The sequence below is a fragment of the Lissotriton helveticus genome, chromosome 3_1, assembly GCF_964261635.1.
Source record: "Lissotriton helveticus chromosome 3_1, aLisHel1.1, whole genome shotgun sequence".
Taxonomy (NCBI): domain Eukaryota; kingdom Metazoa; phylum Chordata; class Amphibia; order Caudata; family Salamandridae; genus Lissotriton; species Lissotriton helveticus.
Window position 1 is genome coordinate 1,389,965,865 of NC_136061.1, and position 17,223 is coordinate 1,389,983,087.

At 46.4% G+C, this 17,223-nt stretch overlaps 1 protein-coding gene across 1 annotated transcript in view; it reads left to right on the forward strand.

The window, feature by feature from the left end:
* PDIA5 (protein disulfide isomerase family A member 5) overlaps nt 1-17,223 on the forward strand; it is a 1,081,671-nt gene that overhangs the window by 909,414 nt on the left and 155,034 nt on the right. The window contains exon 14 of the mRNA XM_078682031.1: nt 6,785-6,915. Coding sequence (XP_078538157.1) covers nt 6,785-6,915 — 131 coding nt within the window. The remainder of the gene's footprint in view (nt 1-6,784; nt 6,916-17,223) is intronic.

The window sequence follows — 17,223 nt, forward strand, 5'->3', positions numbered from 1 at the left end:
CTGAATAACTTTCTGATAGATTATGACATGGAAATCATGGAAAATGTAGAGAACGATCTGGGAGAAAGCATACCGACTTTCAAAGGGAGGGGGGCTAATACTGTAATTGATTTTATATGCATGTCTTCCAATCTAATCCCCAGGTGCTCTGAGCCCAAGGTGGTTGACGTAATGCTTAGCGACCATAACTGTTTAATTACTGAAGCTAAGATCTGGAAACCTGCCACCACACCCGATACGGGTACTATCGTTAATATCGAACCCCACAGAACAAATGGTGTCAGGTTGAGGTGGAAAGGAGAAAAAGCCGATGCAACATCTGATTCTATCATCAATAGCTGTTTGATGGAAATTTCGGCAATCCTCGAACAGGATGAAACTATGGTTGCCAGTATTGATCACTTTGATAAAATTAATTCAACTATCAGTAAGAAATTTACCAAAGAGGTAGGGCACATGATTAGACAAAATAGGGGGTGGTTTGACCATGCGTGTTCCAATGCCCGGAGTGATCTTAAAGAAGCCTTAGCAGCCAAAGCAAGAGATAAGAGTCTAGTGATCCAACTTAGGCAGGATTTTAAACTGGTCCTTAAACGCAGAAAGGCTGAACTACAGCAGGAAGCGTGGGACAATTTAAGTCAAGCAGCAGAACTAAGGAATTGTACTTTGTTCTGGTCCACGGTGAATAGCCATTCCTCAAGGACGAGAAGGTGCCAGTGCTCACATCAAATGTGAGCATGGAGTCATGGATTCGACACTTTTCTATCATATTTGACTCTGGTAATAGACCAGCCTCCTATGGAAAAGGCTGGCCTATCGCTGCCTTAAACATCACCATAGATGAGGTTATGGTTAGCTTAAGAGCCAGTAAGGGAGGGAAAGCCCAAGGACCCGATGGGGTACCCATAGATGTTTATAAGACCGCTCCGGAGATCTGGGGCCCATTGTTAGTCAAGATCTTTAATGCAGCTGTTAGCTCTAAAATACCATCTACTTGGGCAGAATCAATAATTATCCCTATCTATAAGAAAGGAGACCGGAGCGATGCTAAAAATTATCGACCAATATCCCTACTGAACTCATCTGTTAAAGTTATGAGCCGGGTCCTTTTAGCCAGATTAGAGGAATGGGCAGAGACGAATGAGATTTTAATTATTAGTCAGTTTGGGTTCAGAAAAGGACGTGGCACGATTGAGCAGTGCCTGAATTTAGAACTTTTGGTCGGGAAATATACCCAGGCTAAAAAAGGGTCACTATATTTATGCTTTGCTGACCTAAGCAGTGCTTTTGATATGGTAGACCACGCCATATTGTGGGCTAAACTGATCGAAATGGGAGCTCCCGACGGTATAGTCTATTTTTTGGCCCGCCTGTATGAAAAACTTAGTACTAGTGTTCGGTATGGGCCTAATGGGGAATGAACGAGCAAGTTCAGGATCGGGAGGGGAATCAGGCAGGGGTGTGTTTTAGCACCCCTACTTTTTACACTCTTCATAAATGAGGTGGATTCTGTCCTGCAGACAGTTACGGCAGACGTACCTAGAGTTAACAACTTTAACATCCCTGTGTTACTCTATGCGGACGACGCTGTGGTGCTGTCCAGGACCCCCCTGGGTCTCCAACGCTTGATGGACAGGTTTGTGCAGTTCATCAAAAATAGGAAACTAGTGATTAATAGGTCGAAAACCTATGTGATGGAGTGTGGGCCAGGTCGAGCTAAAACGAAAGTTAATTCTCATTATTTTATAGAAGGCGAACAGGTTCTAAAAGTTGACAACTTCTGCTATCTGGGGATCCATTTTTCTAAAAATGGTAGCTGGGATACTGAACATAAAGCAGTAAAAACTAAGATGATTAGGAGTGCTAATGGGGTTTTTGTATTTGCCAAGAAGCTGGGGAATAGACGCATTATGGACATGTTAAAAATTTTCCAATCAAGATGTCTATCTGCGGCCCTTTATGGGGCAGGAGTCTGGGGTGTGACATCTGCCGGGAGCCTACAGCTGGAGGAGAATAATTTTTTGAAAAGGCTCCTGTGCTTACCCAAATCTATCTCCAACATCTTGGTTCATAAGGAAACAGGGACTCATTTTCTGAATGATCTAATCATGTTAAGACCCTTATTATTGTGGCGCTCTGTCTGGCTGAATGAAGGCACCTCATTAAATAGAGTTATTATTGAGGATTGCCTTTCCTTGGACCAGCATCTAAAGATCCCCTGGATCAAATATAATATCGATAATTTTCAAAAGGTCTTGGGATTTAATGTGATCAATGATCGGTATTGTGCTTCCGATATCTCCAAGTCAAATCTGAAAATTACGTTTTTGAACTTTTGTATAGAGAGGCGTGCTTTGGAAGAATCACAACTATCTACCTGTAAGCTGTACAATAGCATGAATGAGTTTATTGGATTTCATCCTTATCTGACACAGGTGACCAGAGTTTCACACCAGTTTGTACTAACCAGAATGAGGATGGGAACAGTACATTATCTAGTTGCGTGCCCTAATGTAAAAATACGCCTTACTGGACCCTGTGCTTGTGATAACAATACGGAACAGAGCACTATGCACTTTCTTTTATCTTGCCAATTGTATAGCGAATTACGGAAAATCTTCTTAAAGCCCATCTTGAAAAGATTTGGAGTAAGAACAATTACTGACTCTATGAAACTGCTTTTTAATCTGCACTATCCGGACATTTGCTTTTTCACGGCTACTTTCCTACTCAAGGCTATTGGTGTTAGGAAAAGTATGTGTTTTTAATTATTTTAATTATTTATTCCATCCCGCACTGGATAACAAATGTATTATGTTTTCTCGCTCTTTTTAATTAATGAAATGTTTGCATTTGAAATTGTATGTGCTTTTATGGACATGTTTTTTATGCTCCGAATAAAGCTTTATGAAACTGAAACTGCATTCCCTATGAGTGTGTGCTTTTTCCAGAATATTGTTACTTTTTTTTTGTAGGCCGCATATGCTCTTGTCTAGTGTGTAATATAAATTGAGCCGCATCCAGGTGTTTATAGCCGGCAACAATTGGGTTGTAGTTGAAGTCAGTGTGAGTTGTTCTCAGTAGGGCAGTATGGTGTTCAGTGGGGGAGAGGATGTGGCACTATGGCCACAGCTGCTGAATTTGGAACTGAGGAACCAGGTTCAGCCTTAATAACCAGTCCACCAGACCACTTTCCTGAGAGAGCACAATCCCATACTAGACCTTAGAAGGACTCGCAAGACCTTAGAAGCCCTGGTGTCGTAGCACCAGCAGGTGGACCCTAGCATGACAAGTGTAGGTTAACCTTCAAGGCTTGTCCACCACAATCCATACTAAAGTTCAAATCCAGTCTTTCAGGCAGGCCAAGGAAGCAGCACACCCAAGAACAACCATGACCCTGTCACTGAGATCACAGGACCCTTGAGAAGGACCAGCTCTAGGACGGGGCAACTTGTGGGACCGCACAGGGTGCTGACTTTAGGTGGAGTCATCATATTTGCAAGTATATTATGGTTTTAAAAGTGCTTGCTGTCTCCTTCCTGCCCTCCAGCAATTTTCGGTGACAATAAAAATGTCATGATGAGTAATGTTCTTCCTAGAGAGGGATCGAAATTTTGTCTAGTGGAAGTTTTGACTCATGGAAAGGTAGCTTAGAGGGTTAATGTACCTGCTGCAAAGAACCTTTACCATGCAGATCACAAAGTGCACATAATGTAAATATGTCAGTGGGCTACTGCTTTTGTCAGAGAGATTTACTTGCAGTTTATAAGTTAAAATCCTAACATAGAACTGTGAGCTATTAACTGTCATCTAAGAGCTGCATACAAACTACAAGGTATAAATTAGAGCGTTATGTTTTTTCCCCCAGTCTGTGATTATCCTAATGTTGCAAAAAGTGTCCTTTTGGACAGAAATCAATTCTGATTATTAGAGAACCCCCAACCATGGTATTACGTTTTAAATTCGGAGCTTGAGTTTCTCCAGACCACTCACTATTAAACTATACGGCCTACTAGTATGGTTGTCATGTGACTCCTACACCTTGTAGTCCTTAGTCTTGTGTAACATTTTCTATACAGTGATTTACACACATATTGATTGTCTCTCTGTGTAATGTGTGTGATGTAAAGTGCTCCGACACCCTACAATGGTATGAGTGGCGCTGTAAATCAAATTAAATGCACCTGAGAGAGAGTGTGGTTATGGAGACTTGAGGGGCACTGTTAAAGGGTGGTAGTGAGGGAATCCATGGCAGAGGTGGTCATTGGGGGGCACTAACAAACATTTATGCACAGGGCACCACCAGTGCTAAGGCCGGCCCTGCCCTTGAGGCCAGTCTGCCTCACCCATAGGTACCTTCATTGGCCTTATCTCAGCAGTAGTAGCTGCAACTCACCAGGGATTGGCAATGCAGGATTTGCACGCACACCAAACTAAGTTTGCAAACTTTACAGTCTCTCTGCTTCATTCACAAGCACTTTTAACATGTGATGCCTGCTGTGGGGCCACTGGAATTAAATATGCAGCAAGGGAGGACAAAAGTATGATGCAGTGTTGACTAAATTATGAATTAAAAAAATGCTGCAGCTTAATGCAGTATATTTTCTGATATTATTTTATTTTGAAATGTGTAGACATGCTAACAATCTCTGGAAAGATTTTGCCTTATCAGCACCAGTGTAAACATACAAATGCAGCAGTGACAAAGGCGATCAGTCAAACTTTGCAATAGGCCATCCATTCCTCAGCAACCCAAGTCACATTTGTATTAACTTTTGAAACGTTTGAGCTGCAAACTATTTATTAGTTTAAATTGTCAGATCATGCAGCAGATCTTGCATTATGAAGAAAATATGGCACAGCCAATTATTATTTAGTAAACATTTGCAAACTAGGATATTTTACCATTCATGTTTGAACTGCTGTTGTTGAAATAGGGAGAAGTGCTGATGACAGAAACTCCATGGCTCGGAGACAAATGGCTTGTGCTTCCACATTTTATCGTATTTGGGACATTTTGTGATTAGGAGCATATCCCACTTTGTGAATATATTTTAATGTCAATAACTCATTATAAACTTAAATAATCATGTGTATCCATTGGTTGATTAAACTAGGCAGTGAAATGCCAAACAAATTAAAAAAATTGTGATGTTTGCGCATTCTGGCCAGACCTCTGGCTCCGTCCACTGATCCAATCCTTGGGTTATTCCCGCCCTCTGATTCTCCGCCCACAGTTCCCCTACTCCCCACTTCGACCACTACCCTTCGGGGAAGCATGTCATGGGGTTCCTTCTGACAACACTCCAGGGGCTTCCTGAGAGGCCATTAATTGCTGTATTTATTACCCTGCTAGAGAGGGCAGGGTTTCTTCAGCCTAAAGGCATACACATGCCACTGCATGCCCATACATCTGCTTTGTCGTTTACCAGGCTTTCTCCATGACTCCAGCCAGCATGACTGGTGACCATTAGTCCAAGCATCAAGCAAATATTCTCTGATTGGTACTGTGTGCAACCTGTTTTCACCTCAAATTGTTATAGAGTGTGCAACGAAGAAGCCAATATTTGTGGGGAAGACTTTATTGAGGTCATTATTATATGTACCAAAACCATCTTAAACTGAATCCTGGCAAGACCAGGCTAGTCCTGAATGGGAACAGTCAGACCTTCTGGGGCCCACACCACTGGCCGGCGGAACTCGGCTCCCCCCCCAACCCATCCACTTCTGTCAAGAGTCATGGGGTAACCATCAATAACGATGTATCACTAAAAACTCAAGTGGGCACAATGGTCTCCACCTGATTTTTCCAGTTACGCAAGATCAGGAAGATCAGCCGTATGCTCACTCATCCTGCACTGATTCAGGTCGTGATAGCCTTGGTTCTATCACACCTAGATTACGTCAATTCAATATACCTTGGCTTGCCACTCTTCCTTAGTAAACGGCTCCAGCTAGTACCGAACCAGGCGGCAAGGTTGGTCCATCAGCAACCTAGATGGGAATCTGTCAGACCCTTTTTTTAAAAACTTCACTGGCTCCCCATCCCCCAACGTACAGCCTTCAAGACGGCTTGTATCATCTTCAAGTCTCTCCGATCTGCCCACGTCCAACTCCTGACCACCCCCTCCTTTAAGCTAAAATGTCAGGGTGGCCGCAGGTTCGCGGCTTTGGCCCCAAGACTCAGGAACTCCTTTCCACTAGAAATCCAATCTTGCACCAACCTTCTGAGTTTTAGGAAAATGCTCAAGACATGGCTGTTTACACAGGCCCACGCTTAACGCCTCCAATGGTCCCGGTACACGCTAGAGCCAGCGCCATGAAACCTCCCGGTGAACGTGCGCTATATAAGAAATTGCTAACATAACATAACATGGACTGACTGTTTTGATGAGCCTATCACTTGGTACCATCACTCTTTTTCTGTTTGGACCATTTTTCAGTGTATTAATGATTTGGGGCTCAAGTGGGTGACAGCTCACTATCTTGCCAGGCAACGGATTGTTTTACTTGCCGCTGTTTACTGTCCCATCACTCACCTGCCCCACCCATAGACTTGTGTCTCCTCTCCTACCCTCTTCCCACACAAGTGAAGAGATGCTTCCGGCTTTCTTACTCTTTGTCACATCTACTAAATGCCTGTGGGTTTTGGCCCAGATTGATGTAGGATTCCACATACATTAGAAAACAAAATCATGTTGTGAGTTTTATATGTTGTTTTAAACAGACCTGAATGAATTTCCTTTCAAACAATGTCTTTCTTCTTTTTTTCTTTCGCTTACAGTCCAGAAGCACCTCCACCCCCGGAACCATCGTGGGAAGAGAAGCAGACCAGTGTTCTCCACCTTGTCGGTGAAGACTTCAGGGAGTCCTTAAAGAAAAAAAAGCACGCTCTAGTCATGTTTTATGCACCCTGTAAGTAGAGGCATGCATGCTTCTTTGTGATGGATTCTTTTTCACCACATTTGCTGTCATAAACGTTGTCATTTATAGGTCTGACTTGGCAAGATGCGGCACCAATTCTTTCAAATATATATAAAGTGTGCTTTGCCTCTTCCCAGGGAAGTATTTACCTTTCACGTAATGCTACTGGCTATTTGGTGTTTTGTTCCACCACCCGTGAAGTACTTCCCTATCAGCTGTAAACAATCTTATAGATCCATTCTGTCACCTGGGAATATTTAAAAGGTGACTAGTGAGCATTTAGATAGAGTAAATGTAAATGTAAATATAAATGTTTTTGTACTTGTATAGCGCACAGCTACCCACAGTGGGTTTCCCGGCGCTTGTACGAATACCGCAAGGGAACCCTTCCTGGCTTTCCCTGTGAAGTGTCCACTCCTGGGCACCCCCATGGTGCAGACCAGGCATCCCTCGCGTTGTGGGGGCCGTTGTGGAGACTAAGCACGCTATTGCCCAGAGTTGCAGTGCGGGACCCATGATCAGAATAGGCACTGAGGCGAGAATATCCGGTCATGGGGAATTAATGAGCCCGAGACCCGCCGAGGCGGGAATCAAACCCTGGTCCCTGGTCAGAGCTCTGCATCGAGGTCTGCCTGCTCTAACCATTGAGCCACACTATACACCAGAAAGCGTTATTGAAGGTAAGTAACTTCTTCATACGATTTCCCAACTCTTCCATCTATGGGGAACGTTGAGAGCAAAAGCTATGAAACATTTCCTAAACCATGCTATTGCAAGACACTCCTCCAATGGATCAGGAGGTAAGAAAATTCTATAGGGCAGAAATATCCTCACTGTTCAGGACTTTAATACAAGTATGGAACACAGTAAACCTGAAGTATGGGTTGACGACATACCCTTCGTAATTCATCTGTTTAGGACTTTCAACCAGATTGTGATGTGGAAACCTTTAAGTGATGGCTAGTAAGGAGGTTAGCAAATTCGGTGACTTATCCTTGAAACAACAGATTAAAACTTTTGAACATCTAACAAAATTATGGCATAGATGAAGAAGAGCAATTTTACTACTCAAAATTGAGGCATTGGGCCCCACAACACACTCTCAAGCTGACAGCTGTTTTGGAATGAGCAAACGCAGAAAAGGCTTTAATATTTCACATTCATAGAAGCTAGAGTGATTGGAGCCCACCAGCGTTCGAGTGATTTCAGACTGCTTGGTAGAAGTAATTTCAAGTACTCTTGTCTAAGAATGGGGGGGATAATTCACTTCTCTACCAAAGACTCCACAGGTAGATAAGGGACAGAGGCAGGTCTAAAGATACTCCCAAAATAGTATGCACCCGAAGTGTTTACTTCCCATATATTCGGGAAAGTCTGGTAAATGTTGGCGAGGCTGTGGAGAACATGGATCTCTCACATTCTTTGGCACTGCTCAAAATTTTGGAACGTTCTTGATATCATGCCCGTAAGTGGCACGCTTTAGCACCCTCCTTTACCACTGGAATTCGCTTGGAGTGGATACCAGAGGTGAAATAGTGTGTGGAATTTGCGTAACTTACTATTGTATAATTGTGTGAAATTCTACAAAAGAAATGTAAAATGTGAAATTTTTAGGTCTATATTTTTACACAAAATGCATCTTTGCCTCTGTTTTGATGTAAGGGTGGATTTTACGGAAAAAATATAATACCACAAAAAACACAAGTTCCATGAGCAACAGCCGCTTGTGTTTGGTCGTTCTTGTTGTTTCTGTACTTCGGCATTACATTTAGGATCGAATACAGTGTAATTACGCTTATCAATTTGTTCGTCAATATATCAAATACTGTATCAAAAAATCAAAATACCTCAATCTAAGTGATACAAGGATCATTCCAAAAGTTAGGTATACATGAGAGACCCTCCCTCAACACTTCAATCAATCAATCAGGGTTTATAAAGCACGGCTGATCACCCGATGGGGTATCCAGGAACTTGCAGGCCCTAGGGGCTTATTTTAACAGCTAGGTCTTAAAAGCCATTTGGAATTCCGGAAGTGAAGTGATGGTCTGGAGGTGCGTGGGGAGGCTTTTCCAGGGGTTTGCTGTGATGTGAGAGAAGGAGTGTCCTCAACGTCTGCTTTGGTAGATGAAGGGAGTATGGGAAAGTGAAAGGGCGGCCTAGCGTAGTCTTATCGATGGTTGGTGGAAGTTCAGGTGATGGTTAATGTAGGTGGGTACTTGGTTGTGAAGATCCTTGTGCGCGTGTGTCAGCAGCTTGAACTGACTTCTTTTCTGTACGGTAGCCAGTAGAGTTTCCTTTGGTGGGTTGTGATGTGGGTTCATCGGGGAAGGCCTAGATGAGTCCGGTTGCGGCGTTCTGTATGGTCTGAATTCTCTGTAGAAAGTGTGCGTTCATTCCTATGTAGAGGGCATTGCCATAGTACAGTCGGCTGGTGATGAGGGCTTGTGTCACAGTGCGACTCATGTGTAGGGTAGCCACTTGAAGATCTTATGTTGCATGCACAGAGTGAGGGAGCAGGCAAAGGAGATGGCTTTGATCTGTGATTTCATGATGAGCTTATTAATGATGATTCCAAGGTTTCTGGCATGGTTGGAGGGAGTGGTTGCGGGTCCTAGGTCTGAAGGCCATCAGTAGTCATTCCAAGTGCTACTGCTGTTGCCAAAGATCAGTACTTCCATCTTGTCGGAGTTCAGCTGCAGGCAGTTGTTATTCATCCAGCCGGCAACGTTTGTCATGCGCCTGTGGAAGTAGGTTTTGGTGGTGGTGGGGTCGTCAGTGAGGGAGAGGAAGAATTGGGATGTTATCGGCATATGAAATTATGTTGCGACCATGGACTCGGACGATGTTGGCCAGCGGGGTGATATATGCAATAAAGAGCATGGGGCTGAAGTATGAGCCCAAGGGGACACCACAGGTGATCTCCTTTGTCTCAGATGTGAAAGGTGGATCCTCTGGGTTCTTCCCATGAGGAAGTAGGTGATACATCTGAGCGCGTCCCCTTGGATGCCGATGTGGTGGAGTTTTTCGATCAGTGTGTGGTGGGATACTGTGTCTAAGACTGCTGAGAGGTCAAGGAAGATTAAAGCTACTGTTTCTCCTCAGGTGAGGTGGGTTTGGATATCGTCGGTGGCTGCGATCAAGGCAGTTTTGGTGCTGTGATTGCTGCGGAAGCTGGATTGGGAGGCGTCGAGTAGCTGGTACTGCTCCAGGTGTGTCATGAGTTGATTGTTGATGATCTTTTCCAGTGCCTTCGCTGGGAATAGGAGCAGAGAGATTGGCCAGTAGTTTTTGAGTTTGCTGGTGGTGGCGGGAGGTTTTTTGAGTAGTGGTCTGACTAAGGCGTGTTTCCAGGCATTGGAAATGTTATGGTGGTGATAGACTTGTTGTGAGTTACTGGTCGGTCCTTTGGTTTCCAAGGTTGAAGATGTGGTGCGGGCATTGGTCTGTGGGAGCTTCTGAGTGGATGGATTTCATGGTGAAAGTTGTATCTTGGATGATGTGGATGTACTAGGAGGTCAGTGTGTGGTTCGTGTAGGTTACGGTGGTGGCGTATCTGTCAAGGAAGGCCATAGGCTTGGGTTGGGGTTTGAAGTTTCTTTATATGGTTGTGATCTTGTCATGGAAGTGGGTGAGGTTGTCGCACAGCTCCTGTGAGGGTGTGCGGTTGTTTTCACTGGCAGACTGGTTAGAGAGTTCCTTAACAATGTTGAAAAGTTCCTTGGTGTTGTTGGGGCTGGTTGTAATCCGTGCTGCAAGGGCTGTCTTCTTTGTTGCCCTCAGCAGGCAGTGGTAGAGGTTAAGGGAGGTCTTGAAGGCTGCCCTGTCAGAGGTATCCCTTGCTGGTGTGCCATCTCCTCTCCAAGTCTTTGCTGTCTCATTTCGCTGTTCTAAGTTCTTGGGTGTACCAGCTGGCCTTTTTGGAGGTTTTTCTCTGGATGTTGCTCTTAATGGGGATGATGCTGTCTGCGCAATTGGTGATCTAGGCATTGATGTTTTTCATTCCATGTTCGAGGTTGGTGGTGGTAGCAGGATTGGAGGTGTTGAGGGTGTTCCCCCAGCTTGTCTCTGAAAGTTTGTTCCACCTCCGGTGGGGGGAGTTGGTCATCTTGGGGGTGGCGGTGCGGGGGCTGGAGATGCCGAAAGTGAACGATGGAGTGGTCGGCCCATATGATTTCTGTGACATGGCTGCATTTGACTCAGTTGCTGGAGAGTCGTTGACGATCTGGGTCAATCTGAGGCTGCTCATAATGTTCAGGTGGTGTGCAGTGTTTTTGTTGTTGGGTTCGTAGATATGGAAATTTAGGTCGCAGAGGAAGAGGTAGTCATTGGAATTTAAGGCTGGAGGGACATTGAAGAATGCAATGGTGTTTTAGAAGCTGGAGCGCAGGCCTGGGGGTCGGTATGCAAGGGGTTCTCTGATGGTTGTCTTGTTGTCTGTGTGGAGCTTGAAGTTGAGATGTTCCATGGGGTGGTGGTATTGTCAGTGGTGGTGGTACACTGCATGGTCTCTTTGTGGATGATGGCGGTTACTCCTCCCTGTTGGTGCGGTCCTGGTGAGTGATTTTATATCTGTTGAGGATCGCTGTGGAAATGTCTCGGGCGGATTTGGGTTTGAGCCAAGTCTCATTGAGGAAGATTGTTGGGTGCGACTGTGGCAATGAGGTCCCATAATTTAGTGGAATGCTTGCTTAGTGAGCGTGGGTTGAGAAGGGTGCATGCATGTTGTTCCTTTTCTTCAGGTGGTGTCTGTGGTGTGTTTGGGGTGTGACTGTTTCGGGCTGGGGTGTGTGCAGTGAAAGGTGAAGTGGCAGTGGGTGCTGGTGAAAGGTCCTAGCGTGGGGCAGCACAGTGGAAGTTTTTGTTGCGCTGTCCAGGGTTGAGGGTGGCGATTGTGTACCATTTGTGGGCCGGAGGGCCAGGGGCCATGGCGCTGGGCGAGGTCCAGGCATAGACGGATGCAGGCTGGCTTGCCTTTGGCACACCTTAAGCGTGCCAGTGGTGCATCCATTGTGCGGTCGCGCTGCTGCCTGCATTAAGTAGGTCCTGAGGTGGGCGCACTGCGGGATGGCTGGCTGAAGAGACAGCTCCGCCGGACGGAGCCTGAATCACGCAATTTTTCCCGTCTACAGCAACCAAAATCAGCGGTGCCCACCACGATCTACCAGGGGGATATGCACAGCCTCTGATGGGTGTACTCGGATGCAGAAAAACGGTGGTACAGTGGGAGTAAATCGGCTCGGAGGGACGGGACGTGTGCCTTCACGATCCGGGTAAGATGGCGCCCGCAACTCGCTGCTTAAACAGTCATCACGTATTAAACAGCCAGAGCCCCCAAGCGTGATGTTCCGTCACAGAAATCGGAATCTGCTAATATAGCAAGACTGTTCAACAGCGCTTGCACATGAGCCCAGAATATTTTTGTGAGGGTGGAGGGCTTACTCGCGCGTAGACGGTCAAGATGGCGACCCCCTGGGAAGCTAACGGTCCGCAACCTTGCAGCCCCAGTGAATAATAATGCACAGGCGGTCACTCCATGAAGACAACTCGATTGCTCATGATAGACATTACATCCCCGGAGGCTCTGTTACATATCGAGTCACAATAGGCGATGTAGACCGCCCTGACCCGAGACACAGAAACGGAGCGAAAACGGAAGGCAAGATGGCGGCGCCCATATAAACAACTCGCGAGTGCTGGCAATACTGCAGGACTAGTGCTGAGGAGCTGCAAGCATCGGGAGCGATGTGCGGAATGTGTAACAGGCAGGTGAACACTAAAAGATTTCTGGCCATATACAGGAGCGCGGGTAGCGCCTCGCGCTGCATCTAGACGCCGCAGTGAAGGCTACGCTGGGGTCGCAGGTTGGTCAGTGTTACGGTTAATCCCATCATCCCCACGGCTCCCTGCACACCAGGCTGGATCGCGCTCTGCTGGATATCTCTCCCATTGGGACTACATCATCGCCCCGTTCGGGCATTGAATGACGCGATCATCGCTCCTGCATGTACTTCTGTGTGGCGCGCTGTATATGCCTGTGCGAGTCGGGCGAGTACATCTGTGACGCTGCATACTGAATTGCAGATCAGCGCTCCTAGCTCTACGCAGCAAGGAAGTGGACCCCTATGCCAACTATAGAGGCAACATCGCCGCTATTAGGAATACTGTGGACGCTTGAGCTGGATGCGTGGGGCCTATGCTGTGCCAACTATCCCAGCCTTGCTCAACTGGAGATGTAGACAGCGCTGAGAGCTCCGAGGCTACAACTGTCCTTACCCAAAAATTTGCACTAAGGTACTTGCTTGGCCTGCCTGGGCCCCCTCCACGAAATGCACCATATACTGAAATATGGCGAGGTAAACGAAGTGTACGAGGTGCTGGGATGAGCAGATAAAGCCACTAATCATAGAATACCTGATTCGGGGTCCACGTGAGCGAGGTACACATCCAGAGATCCCACTGTTTGGGCTACCGACCGTACTATATGCGTGGATATCCACCGGCTCTCCCCTTGTGGATATAGAGAACGGTTCCATGGCGGAACGGTTGGTTGGGGAGTGACCTTACCGCCCGCAGCCTGCACCGGTCCAACCTGGGCCCTGAGTCTAACTCACAGCGAGAGATCATACGATACCCATCTGAAGAACCTTTTATAGCGACACTAATGAACGCACAGTCAAAAGGCCTACGTTGACGACTAGTAAGCCCAACGTAAAGATAACATCTTGCTATCATTGTAATGCTGTACAGTCTTGTGCCTCACTGCTGAGCCACGGCGGGGGCTGCCATACCAAGATGGGGAAACCAGATAGGCAACAACCTAAGCTAAATTTTGAACAACGCAGGACAACACGGGCGCCTACATCACATTCGGACACTGAGAAGGCGGCGCGACGCAGGGTATGGAATCTATTCTGAAAGCCATCCAATCCAGCCTCCAGGACATAAACGGAAAACTGGACCACCTCACCTGCCGAGTAGATAATATGGCGGCGAAGATGGACAAGCATGGTGAAAGGCTGGATGAGGCTGAAACCAGAATGTCGGCAGTGGAGGATGAAGCACGTACGAGCACGTCTAAATGCACTGGTTTTGAAAAGATACTAGAAGTCATAAGATCCAAGGCGGAGGATTTGGAGGCTAGATCGCGTCGCAATAATGTGCGCATCACAGGTGTGCCAGAATCCACAAACACGGGCAAGATGGAATCATACGTGGAGGAACTCTGTCTGGCGCTCTTTGGCAAGGAAGCATTATCGCCAGTGTTTATTGTAGAGAGAGCTCATCGCACCCTGGCACCGCGTCCCCCACCAGGAACACCACCAAGACCAATAGTGGCGCGCATCTTGAACTATCGAGACAGGGATGCGATTCTGAGGCTGGCACGTGAGCACAAAGACCTCTCCTTCCAAAACAACCGACTGGATTTCTATCCGGACTACACGATGGCGGTACAGCAGGCCTGCAGAGAATTTAATACAGCTAAAGCAAAACTGAGTGACCTGAAGATAGACTACGCCATGTTGTACCCAGCGCGTCTGAAGGTGACTTGGAATGGCAAATCGACAGTGCTCTCCACACCCAAGGCGACGAACGACTTCATCAAAACCATTGTGGCCACCCGGAAGAACAGAGGAGGACAGGAACAAGACCACGACGAGAAATGACCCGCTGCTGTGAATTCGACTCTGTCGGTGGTGCTGATGCTCGCAGACGTCCCATGCCGACCTGGTAAGACCTGCCCTGGCAGATGTGATCACTGAACTAAATTGTGATGAGCACCCCATCGGCGGTAAGTCTACACTTTCTAATACTATTCTTCAATGGTACGCACGACTTTATATGCATGACTGGGTATAAACTGTATTGATGCACCATGGGTGCTGCCATGCCTGAACGATGCAGAGATTAAGCATATACCTGTACTATACTATGTAGGGGTGAATCCTCATGATCACAGACCTTGCTGGAGTACAGACCTAGGCTCAGACTGATCACTACAGGGGATGGGAGGGTATAGCTGGAATTACCACTGCAACGCTTGATGAACAATGAGACAGGTCTCGGCGTCATGGCGCAATGTTGGACTTCATGTGTGTTTCCGCTTGATCCCATCCCTGACTTCCACTACGATCTGAGCAAAGTTGACAACTGATATAACACACTGGTTCGGATGGCTCGCTGATCAAGTTCTGCAGCAGTGGTTACATTACTACACATATCCCTGTCCTAACGCTGAGTCGGAGGGAGCAATGCGGATCAGATGCTGCCGCTTGGTTACGACACGGCTACGGCTGCCCCCTGTGTAAATGCACTTGCACATAAATCCTCACTGCACAGTAACTGTTGTCTCCATGGCATTGTCTGGAGGGAGGTGGTGGGCCTCCACAAGGCGGAGATGCGAACTTGAATTATGTACTGCGTGCATCTGGATTGCTATACACGTCTATATGGCGATGTCCAACAGGCTGTACTTGTTCTGTTTACTGTCTTCTTTAATTATCTGTGTGATACCATAACTCACTCCGCCACCACTGTGCCTAGCGCAGCAGTCAGTCCATTTTAGATTAACATTAATTGTGCATTGTACTGATATGCTATGGCATACACGTAAATCTGAGTTGCACACTCTACCGACTGATAGGCTATATCTGGACTTTAGGCATAGCACTGATGCTTGCTACCAAGCTCTACTACGATGTTATACTAAGGTTGCGTTTCAATAGTGTAGTCCGTCCACATCCGATAGATCGGATGGAGATGTGCAGTCCAGGCGGTCCCCCCTATGGGTGATCCCCACGAATTGTTTATGCATTTGGAATGTTTAATTGGGGTATGGCATCAGCAGGATTGGGCTGCTGTTGTGGGTGGGGGTGGGGGCATTGGGGTTATTGTTTTAGTTCATGGATCTGACTACTTGAGATGCACTGCCTACACCCAACCAATAAATGACTGTTGGTATCCAGGGGGTGCCTGCATACGTTATATATTATTTTTCATAGGGAGATCTTCTCTAGATCAGACGGAGAACGTTCACAATTCACCGTGTGAGACCAGATGGCTGAGGCTCCGTTAACTGCACAGACTTTGAACTTCCTCACTTGGAATATAAGAGGATACACCAACCCCAAAAAGATACGTCAGATATTCACATGCCTGGATAGGTGGCACATTGATATTGTTGTGTTCCAGAAGACACACGAAGCTCCGCACTCGCATGCACAGGTGGGAAGGAGGTGGGCAGAATCCATTCACTGTTCAAAATACTCATCGTACTCTAGAGGGGTCTCCATCCTGGTAAAGAAAGGTACAAATTTCAGAATTTACACAACGGTACTGGACACGTATGGCCGCTACATTATACTCAAAGGTAGACTACGGGGTCGTCCATTGACACTGGTTAACACATACGGCCCAAACACTGATGCACCTGATTTTTATCATGAGATTTGGCAGCAGCTACATTCTGTGGATGATCAAACATTACTATGGGGTGGTGACCTAAACATAGCTCTCAATGATAGATTGGACAGATCAGGCAACACGACGGAACACCACACACAGGCCCGCGCCAAACTACACGATATATTGTTAGAATTGCGTATCACAGACATATGGAGGGCCCGTAACCCGGGAGTTAAAGAAGCGACGCACACATCGGTGGCAGCCGGTCGCACATAGACTACCGGTTGGGTTCAGATGATCTGCTGTTGTGGACTAGGGCAATCACACATATGCCAAAAACTCTCTCAGACCACAACCCCATTAAGTTGTCCCTACAAATTCCTAATTACACACCACTGCCATACAGTTGGAGGTTCAGTGCTGTAGCACTTACTGATCCAATCTATGCAGATACAATTGAAAAGGCGATTAGGGAATACTTTCAACTGAATGATAAATCCACCGACGATGCAGGTCTATTATGGGAGGCGTTTAAAGCCACAATACGTGGTGTCTGTATAAGCACAACGGCGGGGATACTACGAGACATCAGAACACAACTGACCCGTTGCGAATCCAAACTTAGAATGTTAGAACATAAGTATGAAGTAGCACCTCTGCCTTCTACACTTAGTGAAATACGAAACACGTTAACTGAACATCAATCATTTTCAGAGGACGAGGTAAAATATCTGACTAAGCGACACATAGCCAGAGCGTATGGAGAGGGTGGACGACCCGGGCGAATACTCGCGTCCAAAATCTGTGCCGGCCGCGCAACCAACACTGTAACGCAGATTAGAGGGGATGACGATAGAATGCACACAGATCCCATGAGTATTTTAAAATGCTTTG